The sequence below is a fragment of the Aulonocara sp. 'chitande type north' Nkhata Bay genome, linkage group LG10, assembly GCF_057382095.1.
Source record: "Aulonocara sp. 'chitande type north' Nkhata Bay isolate Kocher_YH1m ecotype deep benthic linkage group LG10, A_spYH_male_GT1.1, whole genome shotgun sequence".
In the NCBI taxonomy this organism is placed as follows: domain Eukaryota; kingdom Metazoa; phylum Chordata; class Actinopteri; order Cichliformes; family Cichlidae; genus Aulonocara; species Aulonocara sp. 'chitande type north' Nkhata Bay.
In genome coordinates this window covers 18789935-18810251 of record NC_141353.1, presented here as the reverse complement: position 1 = coordinate 18810251, position 20317 = coordinate 18789935, and the positions used below count along the sequence as shown (strand labels likewise).

The following is a 20317-nucleotide window of genomic DNA, read 5'->3' as shown; positions in this document are numbered from 1 at the left end:
AACATTTCAAGTTCTGTTCCCTGTTCCTTGGAGTCTGCGTTTTGGGTCCTTTTCTCAATTCATACAGTCTGCCCTCGCCAGACTGTGACATGATGATGGTGATAGAGGAAACTCAGGGGATCACAAATCCTGAAACAGACTAGATAGCAATGCCATACAATATTTGTCTTAAAAAAGGTGAAACCAACCACAATGTGTCACTAACATTCATCGTCTGGGAACCACAAAATTGAATGGAACCAGCGAGGAATCCATGTCTAGATAATAATGAATTTGGACCATCAGTATCAATCAATAGGATTCGTGCTCTTTGCGGCTCATTAGCAATTTCTATCTAATATAAGTATATAATACGATATGCTACAACCTATTAAACACACTGCACAGCTTTGTTAATGCACTATAATGAAGGGGCCACAATGCAGTTACCTCAGGGTGGCTGGCATTATCCCTGGCCTGGACCACCAGTTCATGAACCCTCTTAAGCTCATAGTCCAGGGGTTTATTCAGAGTGATGACCCCAGACTTTACATCAATGACAAAGTAGCATTCAGGGTCACTCTGACGTCGGTTGATTTCATAAAGCACCAACCCATTATCACCTTCATCCTCATCTGTGGCAAACACCTGCACAGACAGCAAAAACAAAATCCTGATGAATGTGGAGTCAAAAACATTATTTTAGAACCAAATTAGAGCACAAAAACTAACCTGAAGGATACTGCTTCCCTGCGGGAGACTTTCAGAGATAATAGAGTGGTATCTGCTTTGATTGAAGACTGGCGCGTGGTCATTTATGTCAGTCACAGTCACCTCCAGGGTCATAGATCCCATCTTCCTAGGTGAGCCCCCGTCAAAAGCCTCTATTACCAGGGTGTACGATGAGCGTTTTTCCCTGTCAAGCAGTCCATTGACTACCAGGTCTAGATATAGCACCTTGTTAGCACCTCTCTTGGTCTCAAGTTTGAATGTCTGGCCTACATTGCCCTCACGAATAGCATAGCCTTGGGTGGTCAGCTGGTCCTTGTCTGCATCGGTCGCTGGCTCCAGAGAAAACCTTGTGCCCACAGCTGTGTGCTCAGGGATCTTAAGAACAGCACTCTTTTTTGGGAACACAGGTGCGTGGTCATTGATGTCGTTGACAGTGATTGACACTTCAATAGTGACCCCGGTCATTGTAACAGCAATGAAGCTATAGTGGTCCCTCTGTTCACGATCCAGACGGCGTGCAGTGGTAATGATGCCTGTGGTCTCGTCAATATTGAGGTCATTGCTGACACCTGTGCTTTCGTGGTCCGAGATGAAATAAAGACTTGCAGTTTCACCAGGCGGTAACCCAGCACTGATGTCCCCAACAATGGTCCCTGCCGGTTGCTCTTCATCCAGCTGGAGTTCTAGTGCACCGAGAACAGTTGTTGTCTGGACCAGAACAAGGATGACACAGAAATAAAAATAGACCTTCTGATGCCAAAGACGTGAGCGCACACAGGGTTCACTGACCCAAAACCTCCCTCTTGACCCTTTACTTGTTATCGGCATGGCTGGGTTCTAAAACTCCTGGAAGAAAAGAAGAGAGGGAAGACAATATTAGCCACAAAAATATGACTTTTTAAAAGTGCAGGTATATTTTATGAAACCTGAATTGAGCAAGTGTACAGCGCTTTTCATTCGCTATTGAAAATTCCCTCTTGAAAATTCGCTGTTTTGCATGAAACAAAAAGAGAATGTTCATCTCTTTTTTATTTTCACTGAGTATGTATCTTAAATCCCCGCATGACAAGGTGCTAACACATTTATAGTGGTATAGAACAGATATTAAAGACACTGCCTGATGAATTTCAGCTTTTTCCCCATAAAATAGATATATATAACATTTTAGACAGAAGTTTCCAGCTGGATCTGGAAGCACTGAAAGAGCATGACAATGGACGTCTGAGTCTGTCCAGGATCCACAGTGGGTGGACCAAACTGAGGACAGTCATAACTTATAATTATCCACAGGATAACAACTTTTATCCACTCTGTGACAATATCTTAAAGTGGGCAGAACATAACACACTGGGAATTAAGATCTGTTTGTCAAATATTTTATAGATAACACAGATCAGAACAGCAAATGCTTACAATAACGCAGAAAGCCTGGGAAAGTATGCCTATAGCTTAGCCTCTTAGCCTCTCTGGTTCCCCAAACTTTAAATCATGCACGCTTCCATAAAGTATCCTCCTCATGCTAATGCCAAATCAATGGAAGTAATGATGAACAACTGTCCACAAACCCCTGCAGAGTCACACGCTTCTTGCTAGCAACTGTTTATGCTTAGCCTCTTGTGCCAGAAAGCGGTATGGTGACATGTCGACAGCAGGAACCTTAATCACAAGATTTTCGAAGTCAAACTAAAACTCACCTGACAGTGTTTTAAGCTAACCTGCGGCATAACCACCATCTGGTTCTTCCAGCAAGTTAAAACAAACACCAATAATTATCTGCAAATGGAAACTGACCCAGTTTTGACACATACTTTTGCATACTAGCATAAAATCCTGGAAATACGCTCATAAATGTTCTGGCAAGTTTAACCGAACAAGTTTAACTGGACTCTCACGAGATAGATGCACGTTTTACCCCTTGGCGAAGTCTACAAATATTTAGATTACTTTCAAAATGAGACCAATTGTTTATGCACGTTTCACTCGTATTTATAAGGGAAGATTTATTGAGCATATAACTCTTCAAAACATCCTGCAATGAGGAGAACCGTCCAGCCCTGACACAACTCATTCATCACACTTTTGAGACCAGAGAGATGATGCTTTAACAATATTCTACGGCGATCTGAACATTAATGCCTAAACTCTCTGCAATGTGAATGATTCCTGCCCCTGTTGCTGTTAAATTATCAAAACTATAAATGTGCGATGCAGGCAAAAGGCCAGTAGCAAACTAGAGACAAGTTTTCAATGGCGGGCGGTGGCCCTTGCTGGATGGCCATATTCACCAAAAAAAATCACTCCCATAGTGCATGTATAATCTGGACAGTTAACTTTAGGAATGTCTTTCACCTCTAGAGAAAAAGCCAGCCTGCTGCTGGCTGCAGATTTCGCACATACATTAAACTAAAGAATTCATAGTCTCACACACAAAAGGACCATACACTTACCCTTTTGAATGACTGCTATCTCATATACAATAATCAGAAGGAAATGAGTTTCTTGCTAGTAGTTTAGATTTACAAGTCTCCTTAAAAACTTTTAAGTATGCATATGACACAAATAAAACATAAAACAATATTTTATGTGATGAATCCTCGTGCTATCATCCACTTTACCAGTCTTTCTACTGACTCTGACCTGCGGTCATTTATGAGGCCTCTGAGGAGGAAAGATTAATAAAGGCTATAGCTCCACGGGGACTGGGGAAGGGGACACTGATACTGGCCCCTCTGACTGACCCCTACATCTGGTACAGACGGCTGCTCTGGACAGTTGCTGCACTCCTACACAATGCTCAGGCTGAGCACATGTCTCCACACAAAGCCCTTCTTTTGTTGTCTCTGTGTTTCAAAGTAGTTGTCAGTGTTTGTGTCTGTCTGAAACAAGACGAAAAGAGAGGAGAGAGAGAAGTTGAAAGAGGCCTGGGAGACAATTAGGGGTGTGATGATAAAACAAAGCCTTTTAACTGCAGTGAGGGAAACTCAGAGTCATAGCTTGGGCCTTTTGAGACGTCGCTCTGATGAAATTAACTCAGTACCATAACACAGCCATTGAGCAGACCAAGGAGAACAGCATGAAAAGAACAAAGCAGAGACGTGGAAAAAGCAGATTTGGAACACAATAGCAAAAGTAACATTCATTGCAGTTTGCTTTGGCTTGGCAGGCCTGTTGCCTTTAGAGACCACTGGACTGTGCAGGCAGAACTTATGATGTCAGAAAGGGTGTATTCCAGTCTTTTTACGTCTTTTCTCTCTCACTGCTTCAGTTGAGTGTCAGTGAAAGGTAATATTGATGAACTGATCGCATGGCTGCAATCTGTCACTGTCAATGAGCAGTCTGTCCATGACATCATCTCCACCTTTGACATGGGCTGCAATACACTTGTGTTTGCTTTGGACAACACGAGCCGACGAGGGATGGAGAGTGCAGGGGTTAAAATAGAGCTCGTATTGAAAGTACTCTGGCTTTAACAAAGAGTCAGCGGAGTAAAAGATAATCACCTGATACACTCCCTCTAGTGGCTCTCTTTAAAATTATGATGAATTATGCACGGCCAATTTAAAGAGGTTTGGAATTTCTCCTAATCTTAAAAAAAAACAGAAAAGTAAGACATAAAGGGGTTCAAGCAGCACAACAAGCAAGATTCAACCTGTCTGCAGGCTTTCATGTGTGCATGACATGTGCATGCAAGCAGTGACATCATCTGTGTGCGACCACATTGACAGACAGGGCAGACCCTTAGGGCTCCACGCAGTCTCAGCCACATTATATCTGGCATTGCACCCCCATAATCTCCTTCTGCTGTGTGCAGCCCTCAAAGCCTCAAATGCATGGGCCTCCGCTCTTAAGCGCTGCAGCCAAATAATAGAAAACCATAGCGTTTTCTATATGTGACCATTTAAAGCAGTACGGTATGTGCGCGAGGATGTGTGTAAATGTGTTTATACTATCGAAACTCAGTTGTCAGGAATAGCTTCTCCACGTGCGGTGCCATCTCCCAATCCCTTGCATGTTCTACTCCTCCTCCTCCTTCCCTCTGTCCGTTCCCTCTAATGTATTTAGCAGGTCTGGCTGGGCACGCCATAGTTACGCTCAGCCAAGCCAAACAGGACTCAAAGTCACAAAGTTTCAAGTAAAAACAGGCTGCTCTGTATCACCGATATCTATGCCATCTTGTGCTTTGATGGAACAGCAAAAGGGTTGCATTAAGCTGGTTTCTCAGTGGTTAAAGGGTAGGGCTTTGCCTATAGATACTTGTCACTTCTGGAACTGCTTCCGTGTCACTCAGAACACTGGCCAAACTTTGTGATTGACAGTAAAGACAGAAAGAGAAGAGAATAAAAGGAAAAGGTTTCATGCTGTGTCAAAAGTCAACAATAAAATGTGCCACAAAGACAGAACACTGAATACAACCATCTTTTTGCATTTTTAAAACCCCATCTGTTAAAATCTAGTGTATCATCAGGCACAAGACCTGCATGCTTGATAACCCCAACATGGCAATGCTCTGGTTTGTAAAAGTATGACAAAGCATTTTCTATGCAAGTATACGGTTACATTTAAATGACTGAGAATGAAAGGTTAGGTCAGTTTGTAGTGAAACAGGCTGCAGCGGTCTGCAGTGCCAAAAAAGCTTTGTGGGACAAGGGAAGGAGGGCTGAGTCTTGCAGGGGGTATAGGATGGAGGAAAGCTTTGTTCTTCAGTTTTCATGTCACTTGGGTTGTGTGTATGTGTGCGCGTGTGTGTGTTTAGGAGCACAAAAACAATGACTGCTGTGTCCCCTTGAGTTGCCTTGCCATGCATATCTGGATATAGACGTCCTATTTCTAACCCCAGTTGTCACCAGCAGTAGGCACATGTGCGTGTGAGCCGTCTGTGTGTCTTTGTGCATATTACGTGTAATTCCCTGGCTCTGCTTTTACTTTTCCTCAATTTAAGAACCTACACTAAAGGTGAATATCAATTTCAATTCATTTCCACAACTGAATCAACCCCCACCCAGTGATTCTGAAGGATAACAGCACCAGGCTCTCAGACAGCCAGACGGCCACTGTCTGGAAAGTTGCACACACACTGAAATATACATGTTTGTGCTACACCAAAACACAATCAATATTAATACTACTACTCATAGAGCGAGTTCATGACTGTGTCATATGACTGGAGTACATCACCCAAGGGATGCATGTAATTGTAAAAGCGCTCACAACCAGTGAAACGCAGCCTAATTCCAGTGTGAAGACTGGTAAGCCCTTAGTAAGTACATTTGAATTAATTATGCTGGAATAAGAACCAGTTCCTTGGCACTCCTCTGCTTTAGACGTCAGTCCTAATTCATCCACAACCAGATAGTGTAAAAAAAGTGAAAGAGAACGTGCTAAAACTGGTCGGGCGTTGGTCTCCTGTGGATAGTGTCATAATTCATCTCACATATCTTATTATAATTTGAATAAAATTTCTGACTTTTAATTCTCTTCCTATCAAATTGTTACTAAGAGCTAAAAGCTCAATTACAAACTCTCTTATAAGGACTCATTTATTACACATTTATCTCAACTTTATGAAAGGTTTTGGTTTGTTTTTTAAATTTTGTCCATAAAACGTTGCTCTGGAGTTTGATTTTATCACCTTTTTCCTATGTCGAGTGACATGAGCATGGCTGCAGAGGGTGGGCAAGGGGAAGTGAGTTCACAGAGAGCACAGCGGTCTGTGCCAGGAACCTACTGAGAATAAGAATGAAGTCCATAATCTGTTTTCATTTGTGGCTTTCATGCCAAATCAAATAGAAAATGAAAAAAGTTCAAACAATAGGCTTTCTGATTGAGGATGTAAATATAAGAGAAAAAAAACTGTCTAATCCAAAGGTATTTGGAAAGTTAGTTATTTGCCTCCACACTCTTATTTGGATATAAAACCATGTCATGACTTATTTAAAGGTGCAATCTGTAAGAACTTTAAAATAGATTTTGAAGAATGAAAACACAGTTATTGTTATCGCCAGAATGTGAAGACTTAACAGCTACGAAGTTATGACAAACATGTGCAGTGCTGCAGAGATTTCTACTGAAGTTAGCATGTCAACCAGTTAGCGCTGGTCCAGGTGGGCTAATGAGTCAATGTAGCACTTGGTCTGCTTTCAGTCCAAAATGAGAGAAAGGAGCACCTTCAGACAAGGAGACTGCATTTCCCTTTGCTAACACATGAATGTTTAAAAGGAGGCTACCCAGTCTGGCTTTTATACTTTGTCTTTCTTGAGTCTCACAGTGCACAGCCTACATTTGAGCCAGGAGAGAAAACAGCTCCATTCACACGAGAGATTGTCTGGTTGTTGGCGATTTTTCTGTGTTATTGTAGACTTTTCACCTTACATTATCAAGTGCAATTTGGCATGATATAAATAAAATTGAATTTAACAAAATTCACAGGTGACACTGGTGGATCGGAAATAGCAGTACTCAAAAAATGATTGCTTATTCTCTTTACCAAATAGTAATAGTATCCAAATCTTAAAACTGAAAACTAAATTGGCAATAGTCTATCATTTGGATCTGGCTCTACATATATATACTTTCTATTTTGCTTTGTTGTCAATGTATCAGGTCACATCCCAAAAATACACTCACACACACATTCTTCTATGAGCTGGGGCAGAATAAAACCAATAACAGCTCTTGGGAATCACTGCCTAGCTACATATTCTGAGCATTACTTAGACTTACTTATCTGTAATTGTGCTAAATTCCTAGAAGTCATTACTGGCTAAAGTTACGAGTCCATTTCAATTTAGTATACTGCTCCAAAAATAGACAAGTTACGCTTTAATTTTTGCACATTACTACTCAAATTCTTACTTCAATGGGGATACCAGCTGAAGCAAAAAAAAAAAGACTGCAAAAGACATAGAACTCTGCAGCACCAAGATGACAATTCAAAGCTAGTGTGATGACTCAAGATTTGTTTATTTACTCTCACAGAGGCTGTCAAGCCAGAATGCAGACACACGCAGTTACAAACTACACCAGGTCCCCAGTGACAAAACGTCCTAGATTTTACCGGCCGACAGAGAACGGCGCCGTGCAGATGGAAAGAGCAGAGAAAGAAAAGAAAATAGAGATGCAGCAGAAGAAAAGTTTGATTCAGAATAGGATTTCTTTAAAGAAAACTAAACAAAAAGGTTAGTGTGAGCGAACGCACAAATGCAGACTGACATGTACACACATAAATAATGTGTACCCTGTGGACCATCTGTGAAGCCATGGAGCAAGTGAAAACACAGCCGGAGCTGCTTCGCTCACCTCTTAACCTTCAAGGCCAAGTGAACGTGCAGTGAGCTTAGCTCTTCTGATGAATATGTGTGTTTTTTCTCAAGGTTTTAAAGGTTTTATGAAAAGTTTTTTCAAAAAAGAGCAGCATAAGAGAGAATTCAGTATGAAAATAAGACAAAAGACAGAGGGGGAAGAAAGCAAACAAAAAAGATTATGTGGTGAAACGTTTAATAAAGTGAAGCAGCAGCTGCCACCTACATCACTCGCTGCCCCTCACCAGCAGAGCATGTTTAATATCCCATATGGGCAAGCTGTCGAGCTGAACCTTATCCATGACTATGTCAAACAATATTACACTGCAGGTGAAATGAAAAAAAATACCATGACAGGAGCTCATGCATTCCTTTTTTTTATTCATGGTTTGCATTTTGAGCTCTGTACGTGAGAAGAACATCTATTTTGTCCAGTGAAAAGAAAACAGCGACTGGAAGCAATTAAACATCAGGAATTATTGTTGAATGTGGAAGACATTAAAATGTAACAACAGCTACTTAATGAGTCCATTTGGTTGCATAATGCTCTAAACCATAGTGCTCGGTTACAGAAATATTGTTACACTGGAAGTTTTTATTCATAGTTTGTATGTTTTATTCATTATTTCTGGATGTTATTATTAAGTAAATCCATATAATTACCAATCACTGTACACTTTATTATGTTTAAATGAAAACCTGAACAAATAAATTCCATTGTTGATTTATATATATCTGTGTCTATCACTAACACCCACACATACTTGTGAGAACACTTCATTGACTTACTTTAATTCTCTAGAGGCTTATCCTAACCTTAAATGCCTAACCCCGACCTTTAACCCCTCTTCAACCCAGTCGTAATTCTCGGCCTAAAACTTTAAAATGAATCTTAAACCTTCTGAGGATTAAACCTGGTCCCTGTAAGGGAGGTGTACGAGGCAGACTTTTGTCCCAACAAGTGATGAAGCGCAGAGTGTTATATCAGAAGACTCACAGAATCAGATAATGAAGAAAAGATGAAGAAAAAGAGGAAAAGTCCAAAGACAAAACACCCAGCTGGTAGCCAAAACATGGTTAGTAAAAGGGAAACGGCACACTGTCTTGCAACTTAAACATACACAATGAGATACACAAGTGTGTGAGTGCACACTTTAATCTCCTTCTGTATTCCATCCAATGAAATCATCAGAGACATGGCCTAACGGCAAGCCAGGCACAAAGTCGTATCAGGTCATGTTATTGTTTCAGAAAACACATAAATATTAATCATGGTGATAAAAATGTTTTGTTGAAAACCTTGCCAGCTATCAGAGCAATTTCTTAGGGTGAAGAAAGGTCAGTATCTTTGTTAAAAATAAAAAAAAAACAACCTAAAGAGAGACATTGAACTTTCTTTTCTGGCGACTTATCTGGGAAACTATCAAAATGTGTAATTACTCATCTGTAGCTGAGGACAGCGCCTTGGCCTATAAGTTATTAATTTCTCCATCAACTCTTGGGCTGGTGGTGCGCCGGCAGCTGTTCTCCAAAGAAAATGCCTTTGTATCATGTTTCTCCATTATATTTCTTGTGGTAAGCCTGGGAATTAAAACTGTCTATCTTTTGTTTTCAATTTGTTCAACACAGTTGAACAGACATCCAAACACATCAATTATATGACGCTAATACGACAAAATTAAACACTGACAAAAAAAAATCTGATGAGATAGACAGCTTGAGGCTTCAATAGAAAGCTTAATGCATGAAGCTCACTCTTTGACATAAAAGTTAACAACAGACAACATTTTTCACAACCTTCAAGGCTGCTTTTCAAATTTTTCAAACTTCATCAAATTCTCATTAACTGAGCTCAAAATCTTGTAAATGGTAAATGGACTGGTACTTATAAAGTGCTTTTCTAATTTAATTGAGCCCTCAAAGCACTTTATGCTACCCTTTATTCACCCAATCACACACAGATTTGTGAAAGGTCCTTTTTCAGAGGTGTGTAAGTGTGTGCAAACGTCTAAAATTTGCACATGCACTCACACGGATGCTTCAGGGGCCGCTCGGGGTTCAGTATCTTGTCTATGGATGCGTTGATGCACAGACTAGACTAGACAGGGATCAAACCCCCGACCTGGTAGATGCCCCACTCTACCTCCACTCCCACACTCCTGCACCTTCTACCTAGGAACCGTCTACTGATGTGGATCCAGATTCCTTTTCACATAGTTCACATATAAAAAGTGTCTAAGTTATCAAGAGCCCCAAAAACTTTCTTCCCAGCCAACTTTTTTTTCTTCCCTCCTTTTTGTTCCAAACCGCCCACACACACATCCAGCAATGAATCCCTTAGCTTGCATAACACATTGCTTCACCTGAGCTGCGATGCCCTATACAGCTCTCAGCTCGCCGCAAGTGTTTGAAGTTACCAGAAGCTCAGATCATCTCACTTACTTCATTAAAAACACATGAGACGCTACACAGACAGCTTCTCTCTTCTTCCCCGCTCGGCGTGCTTGACTCTGAGCGCAGACACTCCTTATCCATAAAGCGCTCACATGGGCAGGAGCCAGTTACCGCATTTCATTCATCTTTGTTCAGAGCCTAAATTCATCCCTTCGTGTGTCTAATGAAATGAATACATCACTTCATTCCAATACATGTGAGTAGAAGTGGAGCATTTGCCAGTACTAATCATCTCCTCACTGAGGGAGAATCAATAAAACAATCTCAGCAGAAATCTTTCTGCTATTATCTAAGGCTACAGTGCTGCAAAGATAACAAATTACGTAACTGCCACTAATAGTGTTATACACATATGTACATGAACGAAGTTTAAGTTTTGGACTGTTGAGTATTAGAATATTGGAAATTATAGAAGGGTTTTCTAGTAGTTTCTGACAGATTAAATGGTTACTGTGTTAGTTAAGAAAACAGCTGAGAGATTAATTGCTAATTGCAAATAGTGATTAGTTGCTCCCCTAATGAGAGATCTCAGCTATAGCCACACACTTACTTTCGTGCACACACGCATGCATTTACCCATTCATCTGCTACAACAACAAGGCACTCACATTTCCAGTGGTCTGGCCACACTTCTGGAAGTCAGTGTCACACCAACTTGAAACTTGAGACAACATAAAGCTTTAGAGGTTTCCATCTGCAGCTTCAATCAGGAATATAGCAACCCATTCAAAGCAGTCAGTCTTCTAGGTCTTAATCATGAATCAGCTAAAAGCCACTCAGTTTATGGGATAATGTTTGATGTTGAATTTTAAGATGAGAGTGTAGCAAGGTAATGCATTTCAAGCTTAGCGCTTTGGTAAAGTAGGGAAACTGGTCCAAAAGCCATGCAGAAAGCCTCTTCTTTTTTTCTCCCCATTTGTCTGTAATCTTTCATGTTCGGTTTATCATTACAGTAGGATCCCCACTGCCAGGACAAAGACCATGAATGAAGACAGCAGTTCAAAATATGGGTTTCAGAACAAACCAAAAGCTCAGCGTCTGACAGGAGAGTCAAGCCATTTCCTTTGAATGGTTGAGACTGTCCTACAGTAATATCTTCTCCAGTGCCACAGATAAATGGATTTTCATTCCATACATTGAAAGGTAAGATCTGTATTTCCCAAAGAGGGACAGACTACAGAGAACTCTGAAAATAGTTTTCAGTGTGAGCTCAAAGATGAGGCAAGACTTTGGATGACTGACTAACGGGGGTTTGATGAAGTTTGCTAGTATATTCATAAGATAAGCAAGTCTATGACCACACAGTGGGAAGAATAATCTTGTACTTCATAACTCAAAAATGATCTTCCGCAGTTGCAGCAGCAAGAATGCGGCTGTTCTACACAGAACTGTGATTTTCATTTTGGGTAATCCATGCACATGTAAGCCAGGATTTAAAGTGGGAAAACTTCACAAATCATAATGATAACAAGATGACCAACTTGGCGATTGTAGCTGTTAATCAAGACGTGGGATTATAACAAAGAACAATCGAGGAGTAGTTAGCAGATGAGACTCCTGATCAGCAGAAATCTTGCTTCTAACTCTACTAGTAAAGCTATTAATAACAGTCTGGCCTTCCTGTGTGGATGGTGATGCAAACAAGAAGTGACTTTCCAGGAAAACAGAGCTACTCCCTCACACAGCACTGCAGCCTACAACTGCTTATGGTCTACACCCTCCGTAATAAATTAAGATGGCATTAAAGTCCCAAAATATTGGGTCTTTGGCTTATGTTATGTCTACGATGGCAGACTGAGAGGTAAATAAAAACACCGACACAGTCTCGAGGCAGCAGCAGCATGCAGTGAGTAAAAAGATGGAGGGTAAATATTTAACACACGAGCTACTCATCGTGGAGCCAGAGAGAATGGAAACAACCTTTGCTGTTTATGTTTGTGTTTGTGTTTTGCTGGCTGGTAGTGCGTCTGCATCATATTTGCATACCTGAGAGAACACGAGTCTAACTTGGCATTTATCACGTGTTAGGGTTTGTTGTGTATTTGTGTGTGAGTGTGCGTGCAAGAGGAAGAGTTAGATGGAGAGGAGTCTGTGAGTCACTTTCCGATATTTGTGCTCAGACACTGATTTCACATGCTTGAGAAACAAAAACCCAGGAAAAAACAGTTCTGGGATACAATTAGATTTTTTTTTTTGCTTCAGAGGCATCATTTGGATGGGGAAGATATTTTCAGTTTTTCTCACTTCGCTCTCCCTCATTGGCAGCACTTGGTGGTTTGAGATGATGAGCTGAAACACAAAAGATTTTACCCGCTACAGTTTTCTCTGCAATACTGTATGTGTATTGTTTTCGCAATCTTTTTTTTTTTTTTAATCAGACAGTGAGAAAAGAGTTATGGGATTATATCACGCAAGTAATGAAACCTGACTGGGAAAAGAGCTATTTTTCTTTCTTATGTGGCTTTTGTGGGAGTTGCAAAGAGGACAATGGTGTATACAGTACTAACAGAATTTCAGTGTCAATGTGGGTGGCAAATGCACAATTTGATTACCCTATGTATTTCAGGGTAAACTCCCAAACATTGCTTGAGATTTGCAAAAAAGGAATAAAGCGGTAGCTTGGACAATCCCTTAAGGAAGAGCATTAGAATGAACAAGGAAAAAGAAATTGATGACAGCTCAAAAACTGAAATAGAACAATATTTGGCTGTATGTCAGTGTGATTCAGATGTAGGATTTCAAGATTGAAGAAACAGAATGAGCCCCACCCAGCATCAAATTAAAAGCTAATCCAGCCTCCAGATATACTCCTCTTGCATCAGGGAGCATGAATTTACCAGGACGAGATAAAAACAACTGTGAAAATAACCCGGGTTGTTTAAAATCCTTCTCCTGCGAAGAAGGATCTGTTCTGCCGAGCAGCTGATGTGAATAATTATAAGTTGTTAGTATAAACTGAGGCTCTGCTCAGTTGTAGCTACTAGTGGCACTAGATATGCATATGGTTCCTGTTAGAAAAATGTCTTGCTGCACGCCTCATCACTCTGCAAGAAACCAAACTCTTGCTGTTTTTATGCAGACCAGAGGCTGTCTCTGAGGTCAGTGTACTGCAAGGCTGGAGCACATGGGACGATGTAAGTGGATAGTGCAATAATGCAAACATCAGTATCCCCTGCATGCAGCAGAAAACCAAGTGCCGAGGAGCTCAGTGGACACCAGATATGACTGGAATAAGTATTGTGGTTAGGAGTTCAAATATGCCTGTGGGTTCCCATTTTTAGCTTTTGGCCATGTAAACATATACAGACAGAAATGGCTGAAATAACAACACTTTTATGTTAGAGGGGGGAAAAGTTAGATTGAGTCAAAATCTGTTTGCCGCATAACAAAACTGCCATGAGCAGTCCAAACTAAACTAAAGTATACAGTCCATGTCTACTGAGAGAGTCCAGCTCCAGTCTGAGGTTCTGTTTTCATAATCAGAAAAGCAGAAATGAGGAGCTACAGCAGCATTTGCAGAGCAGACCCTATGTGTAAGGCACACATAGGGTCTGCTGCTCAGTGGTACACAGCAATATTTAAAATTCTTTCCGCTAGTGATGCCTTGCGGGCATTTTTCATTGTCACACCAGTTGGTCTCCCTGAGAAATACTTTTAACAAACGCTGACCCACTTTGTGCACTTCATGGTGTTTCCCATTAAGTGGTTCTGTCGTCCCTCCAAAATAAAAAGAGTAGCTACTCTGAGCCTGCCAACACTGTGGAAGAAACCACTGACTTGCCGTTACCAGCTCCATAAAGCGTAATTAGCTTGTGTGGTAGTCGACCGGATTGGCCGCTTTTTCATTTCAAATGGGGATGAATCACTCTTTTTTTCCATCCTCTCTGACTGGGAATCAATAATCAATATTAAGTTACAGTGCATCACTGTGATGCGCTGATCTTGTGCTACTTTTGAGTCTCTCTAGTATAGCCTTCCACAGCACAGTACAGAGATCAGCTATCAGCCCATGCACGCAAGGTGCAGATGCAGGGTGCATACCCCTCTGCATGGGAAACCACCAGCCTCCTCCCAGTAAGAGACTGTCTGCCTGCATTTATTCTTTATTCTTATTCCGTGAATGAGACACCACTGTTTAGATAAGTAAAAAGCGATCACTTACACTCATCGGACCCCCGCTGCTCTGGATGTGCACCCTGGATATCCCCTTCACAACCTGATTAGTATGCAAACGGGTTTCCAGTCCCTCACAAACGACAGACAATCCGCCAGGACAGAATCTTGAATGGAACCTTGCTGGCCAGCTGGACTAGGCTTTTTGATGTTCCATAATATCAACAGAAAACGCCAGTAGTGCTAATTCCACAGATGCTCTAATCCCGCTGACCGACAGGTTGGGTATTCCACAGGGAAGGGTTTTTATGCGTCTCCGTCCCCGAGAGTCAGGTGAGCGCGTTTGGATCAGCTGGGAAGCTGCACGGCTTCTTCACTATCTGCAGCAGAAAGGAGACGCTTGTGGTCCTCTGCACAGTCTCTCGTTGATCTTCAGTGTTTCACTTTTCGCTTCTCTCTCGCTCCCTCTCTCTCTCTCTCAGCATCCAGTCATTGAGACACGGTGCTTTTTGGATGTGTGTCTGTGCGTGTTGAGACAGAGTCGCTTCAGGGTACAGTGCACCTCACCAACCGAAAGCCGAATCGTCCGCCACAAGGCCCAGCCCCCTACTCAGCTCCATACCCTCCTCCACCTCTTCCTTCCTCCTTCACTTACTTGGATTGCTAATTTATTCGGGTAGCTACACAAAAGGGGGGACAGACGTGAGGGAGGCTGTGAAATACAGTAGGGAGGAAGACTGGAGAGCAGACTTTGGTGCCCCCCAGCTCCGTTCAGTGGAAGTGGCCAAGTCTTTGAAACAAAGAAGCGCACCATGCGCCATCAAAGCACTAGTCATTATGCAGGTCCCTGTATATATTTTTCCATTTTAACCTTTCTGATCCTTTTTATTAATGACGAAAATTTTGAATCATAGCCCATGTGATAGTGATTCGGGAATGCGGCGTTCTCATGAATATCTAATTGTACTAGCATTTAAATTCCAAGTTTAAATGGTAATAATAAAATTATTATAGTTTACAGTTAAATAAAATGACCAATTACTTATATTTATGCAATTGAATGACACTTTTACACTTCACAACAATGCCTTAAATCCTTTTTTTTCATATGGGAGGAAATACTGTTACATATGTAACCAAATTTATTTTTTGAAGTTGTGTTTAGGGTAATTGATGAGATTTTACAGGCATCTTAAAGCTTGTGACTATAACCTGCAGCAGATCAGGCTGGGCTGAGGTTCAGACACATATAGACCACACAACCATCACCCATGCATGTACACGCACACACACACTACTAGAATCAGCAAGATGAGAGTCATTCATCACCCCAGATTTTAGGTCAAGCCTCTACCTGCATCACTGAAGCAGAGCAATGGAGGAGAGGTAGATGAGGGAGAGCTGTGTCGCAGGAGAATGTGTGAAAAGGGGGCTCGTGGGAGTGGTGGTGGTGTCAAGGACAGCAATCAGTCAGTCCCCTCTTGGTTTAGGAGTCCACCAGAGATAGATGTGTTGTTGCAGTCAGTATAGGGGAAGTGGTACTTTAACATTTTTACCACTAAGTGCTATATTTAACCACAGCGAGTGGGACATGATGGCCAGACACCATGGACTCAAACCCAGTGAACTCTACAACAGACCCAATTTACACTAAAAACTGTTTGGTTAATGGCTAAAGCAGGCAACAGTGATTTATGAAACACAAACAAGCATAATCTCCCCATATTATGATGTTTGTCACTTTGTGATTGAACCATAAGTCATGACAGTAGTGCAGTGTGCTAACGTTAAAGTATTATCTTATACCAGAGGGAAGGAGAAGAGGACGAGAACATAAGAAATTCACCTATCACATTTTATGATGTTGTTTGAGTGTTAGGTAAAAGAACCAGTTGATCCCGTGTAAAAAAGAAATGTATTTTTACCTCCTGGCTGAATCCGAGGCCACAAAATCACTTGAACTGGATATGACACGGGATATAAAAATCTATAAAAACAGGCACAATTGTTGCCTGGAAGTTATGAGCTCAGTACTTACCATGCTGGGTTTGAAAAGCATTACCTGGCAGAAAAGCTCTGACAAGTTTAAAAGGTGCAAAGTCGTGAACGGATCAGACAAAGGTTTGCTCGCTGAGAATTAACTTGAAACTGTTAGGAAAATGATACTGGTGGCTACTGGGCAACATATATGTGGACACAAATATGTGGGTTATAAACCACTATTGACCAACCAAAGTCCAACTCTACTGTAACCATATTCTAGGTGTTTGTGAGTGAATTCATTTAGCCTTGATTCTGCTGCATGAACACTTGCCTCAGCCTAACAATTACACAGCTTTAACCAAGAGCAGATGGTTTGGGTGTGACACTTTTGGTGGGACTCACCACCATGGTGGAGACCACTGCGAGATTTACGTCATTGCCACACACGTTCATAAATGTAATATCTCAGTCAAATACTGACACCCACGTACGCACAGACACATACTCCTACATGCAAACATACATCGTGACCATGGAATATCGTGAAAGGATTTATTTGGCTCCTGTGTCTATCCTGTCTGTCATTTCCTCCCTCTAACCACAAAATCGACATCCTGACTATGATAACCCCAATCAGCTGGAGTTCATCAATTTGGGGGTTATCAATTTATAGAACGTCAACACTTAGATAAGCTTTGTATTCATTCCAAGTCTGTACATCCATAGCAAAACGGATTAAACCAGCATCCACAGAAAGGAATAAATTCATATTTCTGTTATGTCTACTAATTTTCATTATCTGGGAATAAAAAACCCCAATCTATAAGCACACTACAGAAATACATATAATGTGGTGGTTAGCTTATAACTACTTACTAGCTGTGAGGTCTTGCATCGTTAGGAGCTAATGGAGGGGCCTGTCTATATTGGCTGTACCACTGGGCTCATTGGCAGGGTACCTCTATCCTATACAAACACTCATGCACAGTTGACTGCAGCTCACTTAGTTTCTTTGAAACTTACTGGAACAAGCTGATGCTATCAGTAAGTAACGGATAACATAAATGTAACAACTTCAACACTATAAATTATTATTTTTCCCTTTGTTTTGAGGTATGAGGTAAATGTGTCTGTTTCCATTTTATGTTATTCCCACTTTCACACACATCAAAATGTTTTCATTGCAGTCCTTATGTTGGTACCTAATATCGTCTGTGCACAAGTTCACAAGTTCTTGCTTTTTGGCACTTCTCTCTGTGAGTCTCTCAGTCACACACACTGTGTCTCTGCAGGTGCCGACCCCGGCTATCTGATCCACCTTTCCTGTGCAACAGGATGGGATGAGGTCACCGCGTCACTCTGTGACTCTGTGCCAAAAGAGGAAAGAGCAGTGCTTTACTCAGACCTTCCTTTCCCATGGCCAAAACACCACTGATCCCCTTAATGGGGGACTTCTGTAATTCAAAAAGTTCACTTTGGAGTATTTTTGATTTCTTTAAAAAAAGGCATAAAAATCTTATATCTTATATATAAGACTTTGTCGACAAAGTCTATAAGATTAAAAAAAAATCATATGTTTCTTTTATTTTAAATAGATTCAGGGATTTCAACTGATTGTCTGTTTCTGCTCATAATTTGTCTGGACATCGCATATGACTAGGAATTTAAGGGAAACTACTTTTTGATTCAATTTCACAATAAAAATACTTCGAATCTCTTTTTTTTCTAATGACATACATAGCGGAGATGACAACGTTTACTTTGGCTTTGACTATATGGCTTTGTTTGGGCCAGTTTATGTATTTTAGATGTATTTTAGATATCAGTGCCTAGACATCATAAAACGTCTTGCAGTCAGTAACGGTTAAACAAATGTACCGCTTACTCCCATCAGTTAAAGTCTGGTACCCGGTTGTTTTCAAAAATGACTCTCAATTCTTCTTACAGATGAATGAAAGTTCTATGACAAGGCTCAAAATAAATCAGATTGGAATCAGCGCTACAGATAACGCCGAGAAGTAGTGAATCATTGAGAAATGGCCAGTCTTTTCTTCATTTTGGGCTTTGTATTTGTCGAAAATTGGAAAAGAAATACAGACTAATGCTAGTGTTATCCTTTAAAATCTTTAATTAGCTTCCCAGCAAAATGTAGCCAGACTTTTAAAATCCTGGACATTAAAAAATGTTACAGAATAAGTGCCCTTTCTTTTAACTCCAGCAAGACTTTCACTAATACTGTCTTTCTTCTGTTTTCCAAAGTACACCGTCTAAAGTTGTCTTTGTCCACATCTGTGCCTCTAGGGTATTCTTAGAGAGATTTTTATAGCTTACTTTGCTTTGAGGCCATTCTCCAAACCATGCAACCACACACCAGGCCGGTGGATTTCACTCTTCTTTCAAAACTTCTACATTGTCCATTTGTGCTGATCCCACTTAAAAGGAAGTAAAAGTTGAATTGAATATAAATTTAGTGGAGATGCTTTGTTTTTGAAGTTTTGCCATTTTGCTGGGTGTTGGCATCACACTTCCTGTTGGTTATGTGTGGTTTCCGCTTGCCTTTTTTTTAGGTTCAGTGATTTTTACTGGTGCATTGTTTAGGTGAGTTTTCCGCATGGACATGTGCAGCTTCAGGACTATTTTTAGGGAAAGACTGCGACGATAAATAGAATGATAAATGACAGAGCAGGAAAAGGGCATTGTTACTAGGAGATGTGAGAGATGGAGCTCCGAAGAACCAAATCACGTATAATGTCTTCCATCCAAAAGGAAATGATGTCTGAAATGAAATGTTTTGACTTGAGATATCACCGTGGCAGCTACTTACCCCTGAAATATCTCCTATATTTAATTCAGTGCTTTCCAAAATCCCTCACTAAATCCTCTTTTCATTTAGTGAAGATTTCCACTAATTCTAAGCTTCATATTTAGCCCTTATCTCGAACTACGTCACCACCATAACATGCTTACAGTTGAAGAAATGTTAAAAACTTTATCATCTATGTCTGAACTGTTATAAGTCTGGAGACTCGATTTCACAGCCTGGCCTTTTTCCACTTGGCAGGCCTCACCTCAACAAGACCTCCCAGCATTAACTAAACATTAACTTACACATTCACACATGATGATTGCATTTTTTTTTTATTGGTAATTTTTTTATTCCTGACATAAAGAGTCCAAACAGGAAAGTGGCAGTTTAACTTTTGAACAGCTACAATGCCCCTGACACTTTGCATATCTTTACATGGAGGCTGATATCAGAGCAGTTCCTCTGACGAGCTTCCAGGTTTTGTTTAGCGAAGAAAATGAATTGGGTGCAATCTATCTGAGGCTGTTGCATGCTGTTGGGAAGATCACCAGAATCACTTCTCAAATCAAATCAAATCAAATCACTTTTTATTGTCACATCACATGTGCAGGCACACTGGCACAGCACATGCGAGTGAAATTCTTGTGTGCGAGCCCCACAAGCAACAGAGATGTGCAAACACAACAACACAAACGAGCAAAATACAAGAATGGCCAACCTGAAACTAATAAATATATGTACAATATATAATAGTGTATGCATTTCTGGATGTGTATACTAAATATTTTCCTACGTGTGTGTGTGTGTGTGTGTGTGTGTGTGTGTGTGTGTGTGTGTGTGTGTGTGTGTGTGTGTATACACATTTTTACAAATTAAATAGTAAAAAAATAAAATAAAATAATAATAATAATAATAATAATAAAATATATAAAATATACAGAGTTGAATATGT

At 40.7% G+C, this 20317-nt stretch overlaps 1 protein-coding gene across 1 annotated transcript in view; it reads right to left on the bottom strand.

Moving 5' to 3' along the window:
* dchs1b (dachsous cadherin-related 1b) overlaps positions 1–15121 on the bottom strand; it is an 84201-nt gene extending 69080 nt beyond the window's left edge. The window contains exons 1-3 of the mRNA XM_086308843.1: positions 14626–15121; positions 712–1557; positions 430–627 (exon numbers count right to left, since the gene is read on the bottom strand). Of these exons, the coding sequence (XP_086164969.1) occupies positions 430–627; positions 712–1539 (1026 nt within the window). The 5' untranslated portion in view covers positions 1540–1557; positions 14626–15121. The remainder of the gene's footprint in view (positions 1–429; positions 628–711; positions 1558–14625) is intronic.
* Between the last annotated feature and the right edge of the window lie 5196 nt (positions 15122–20317).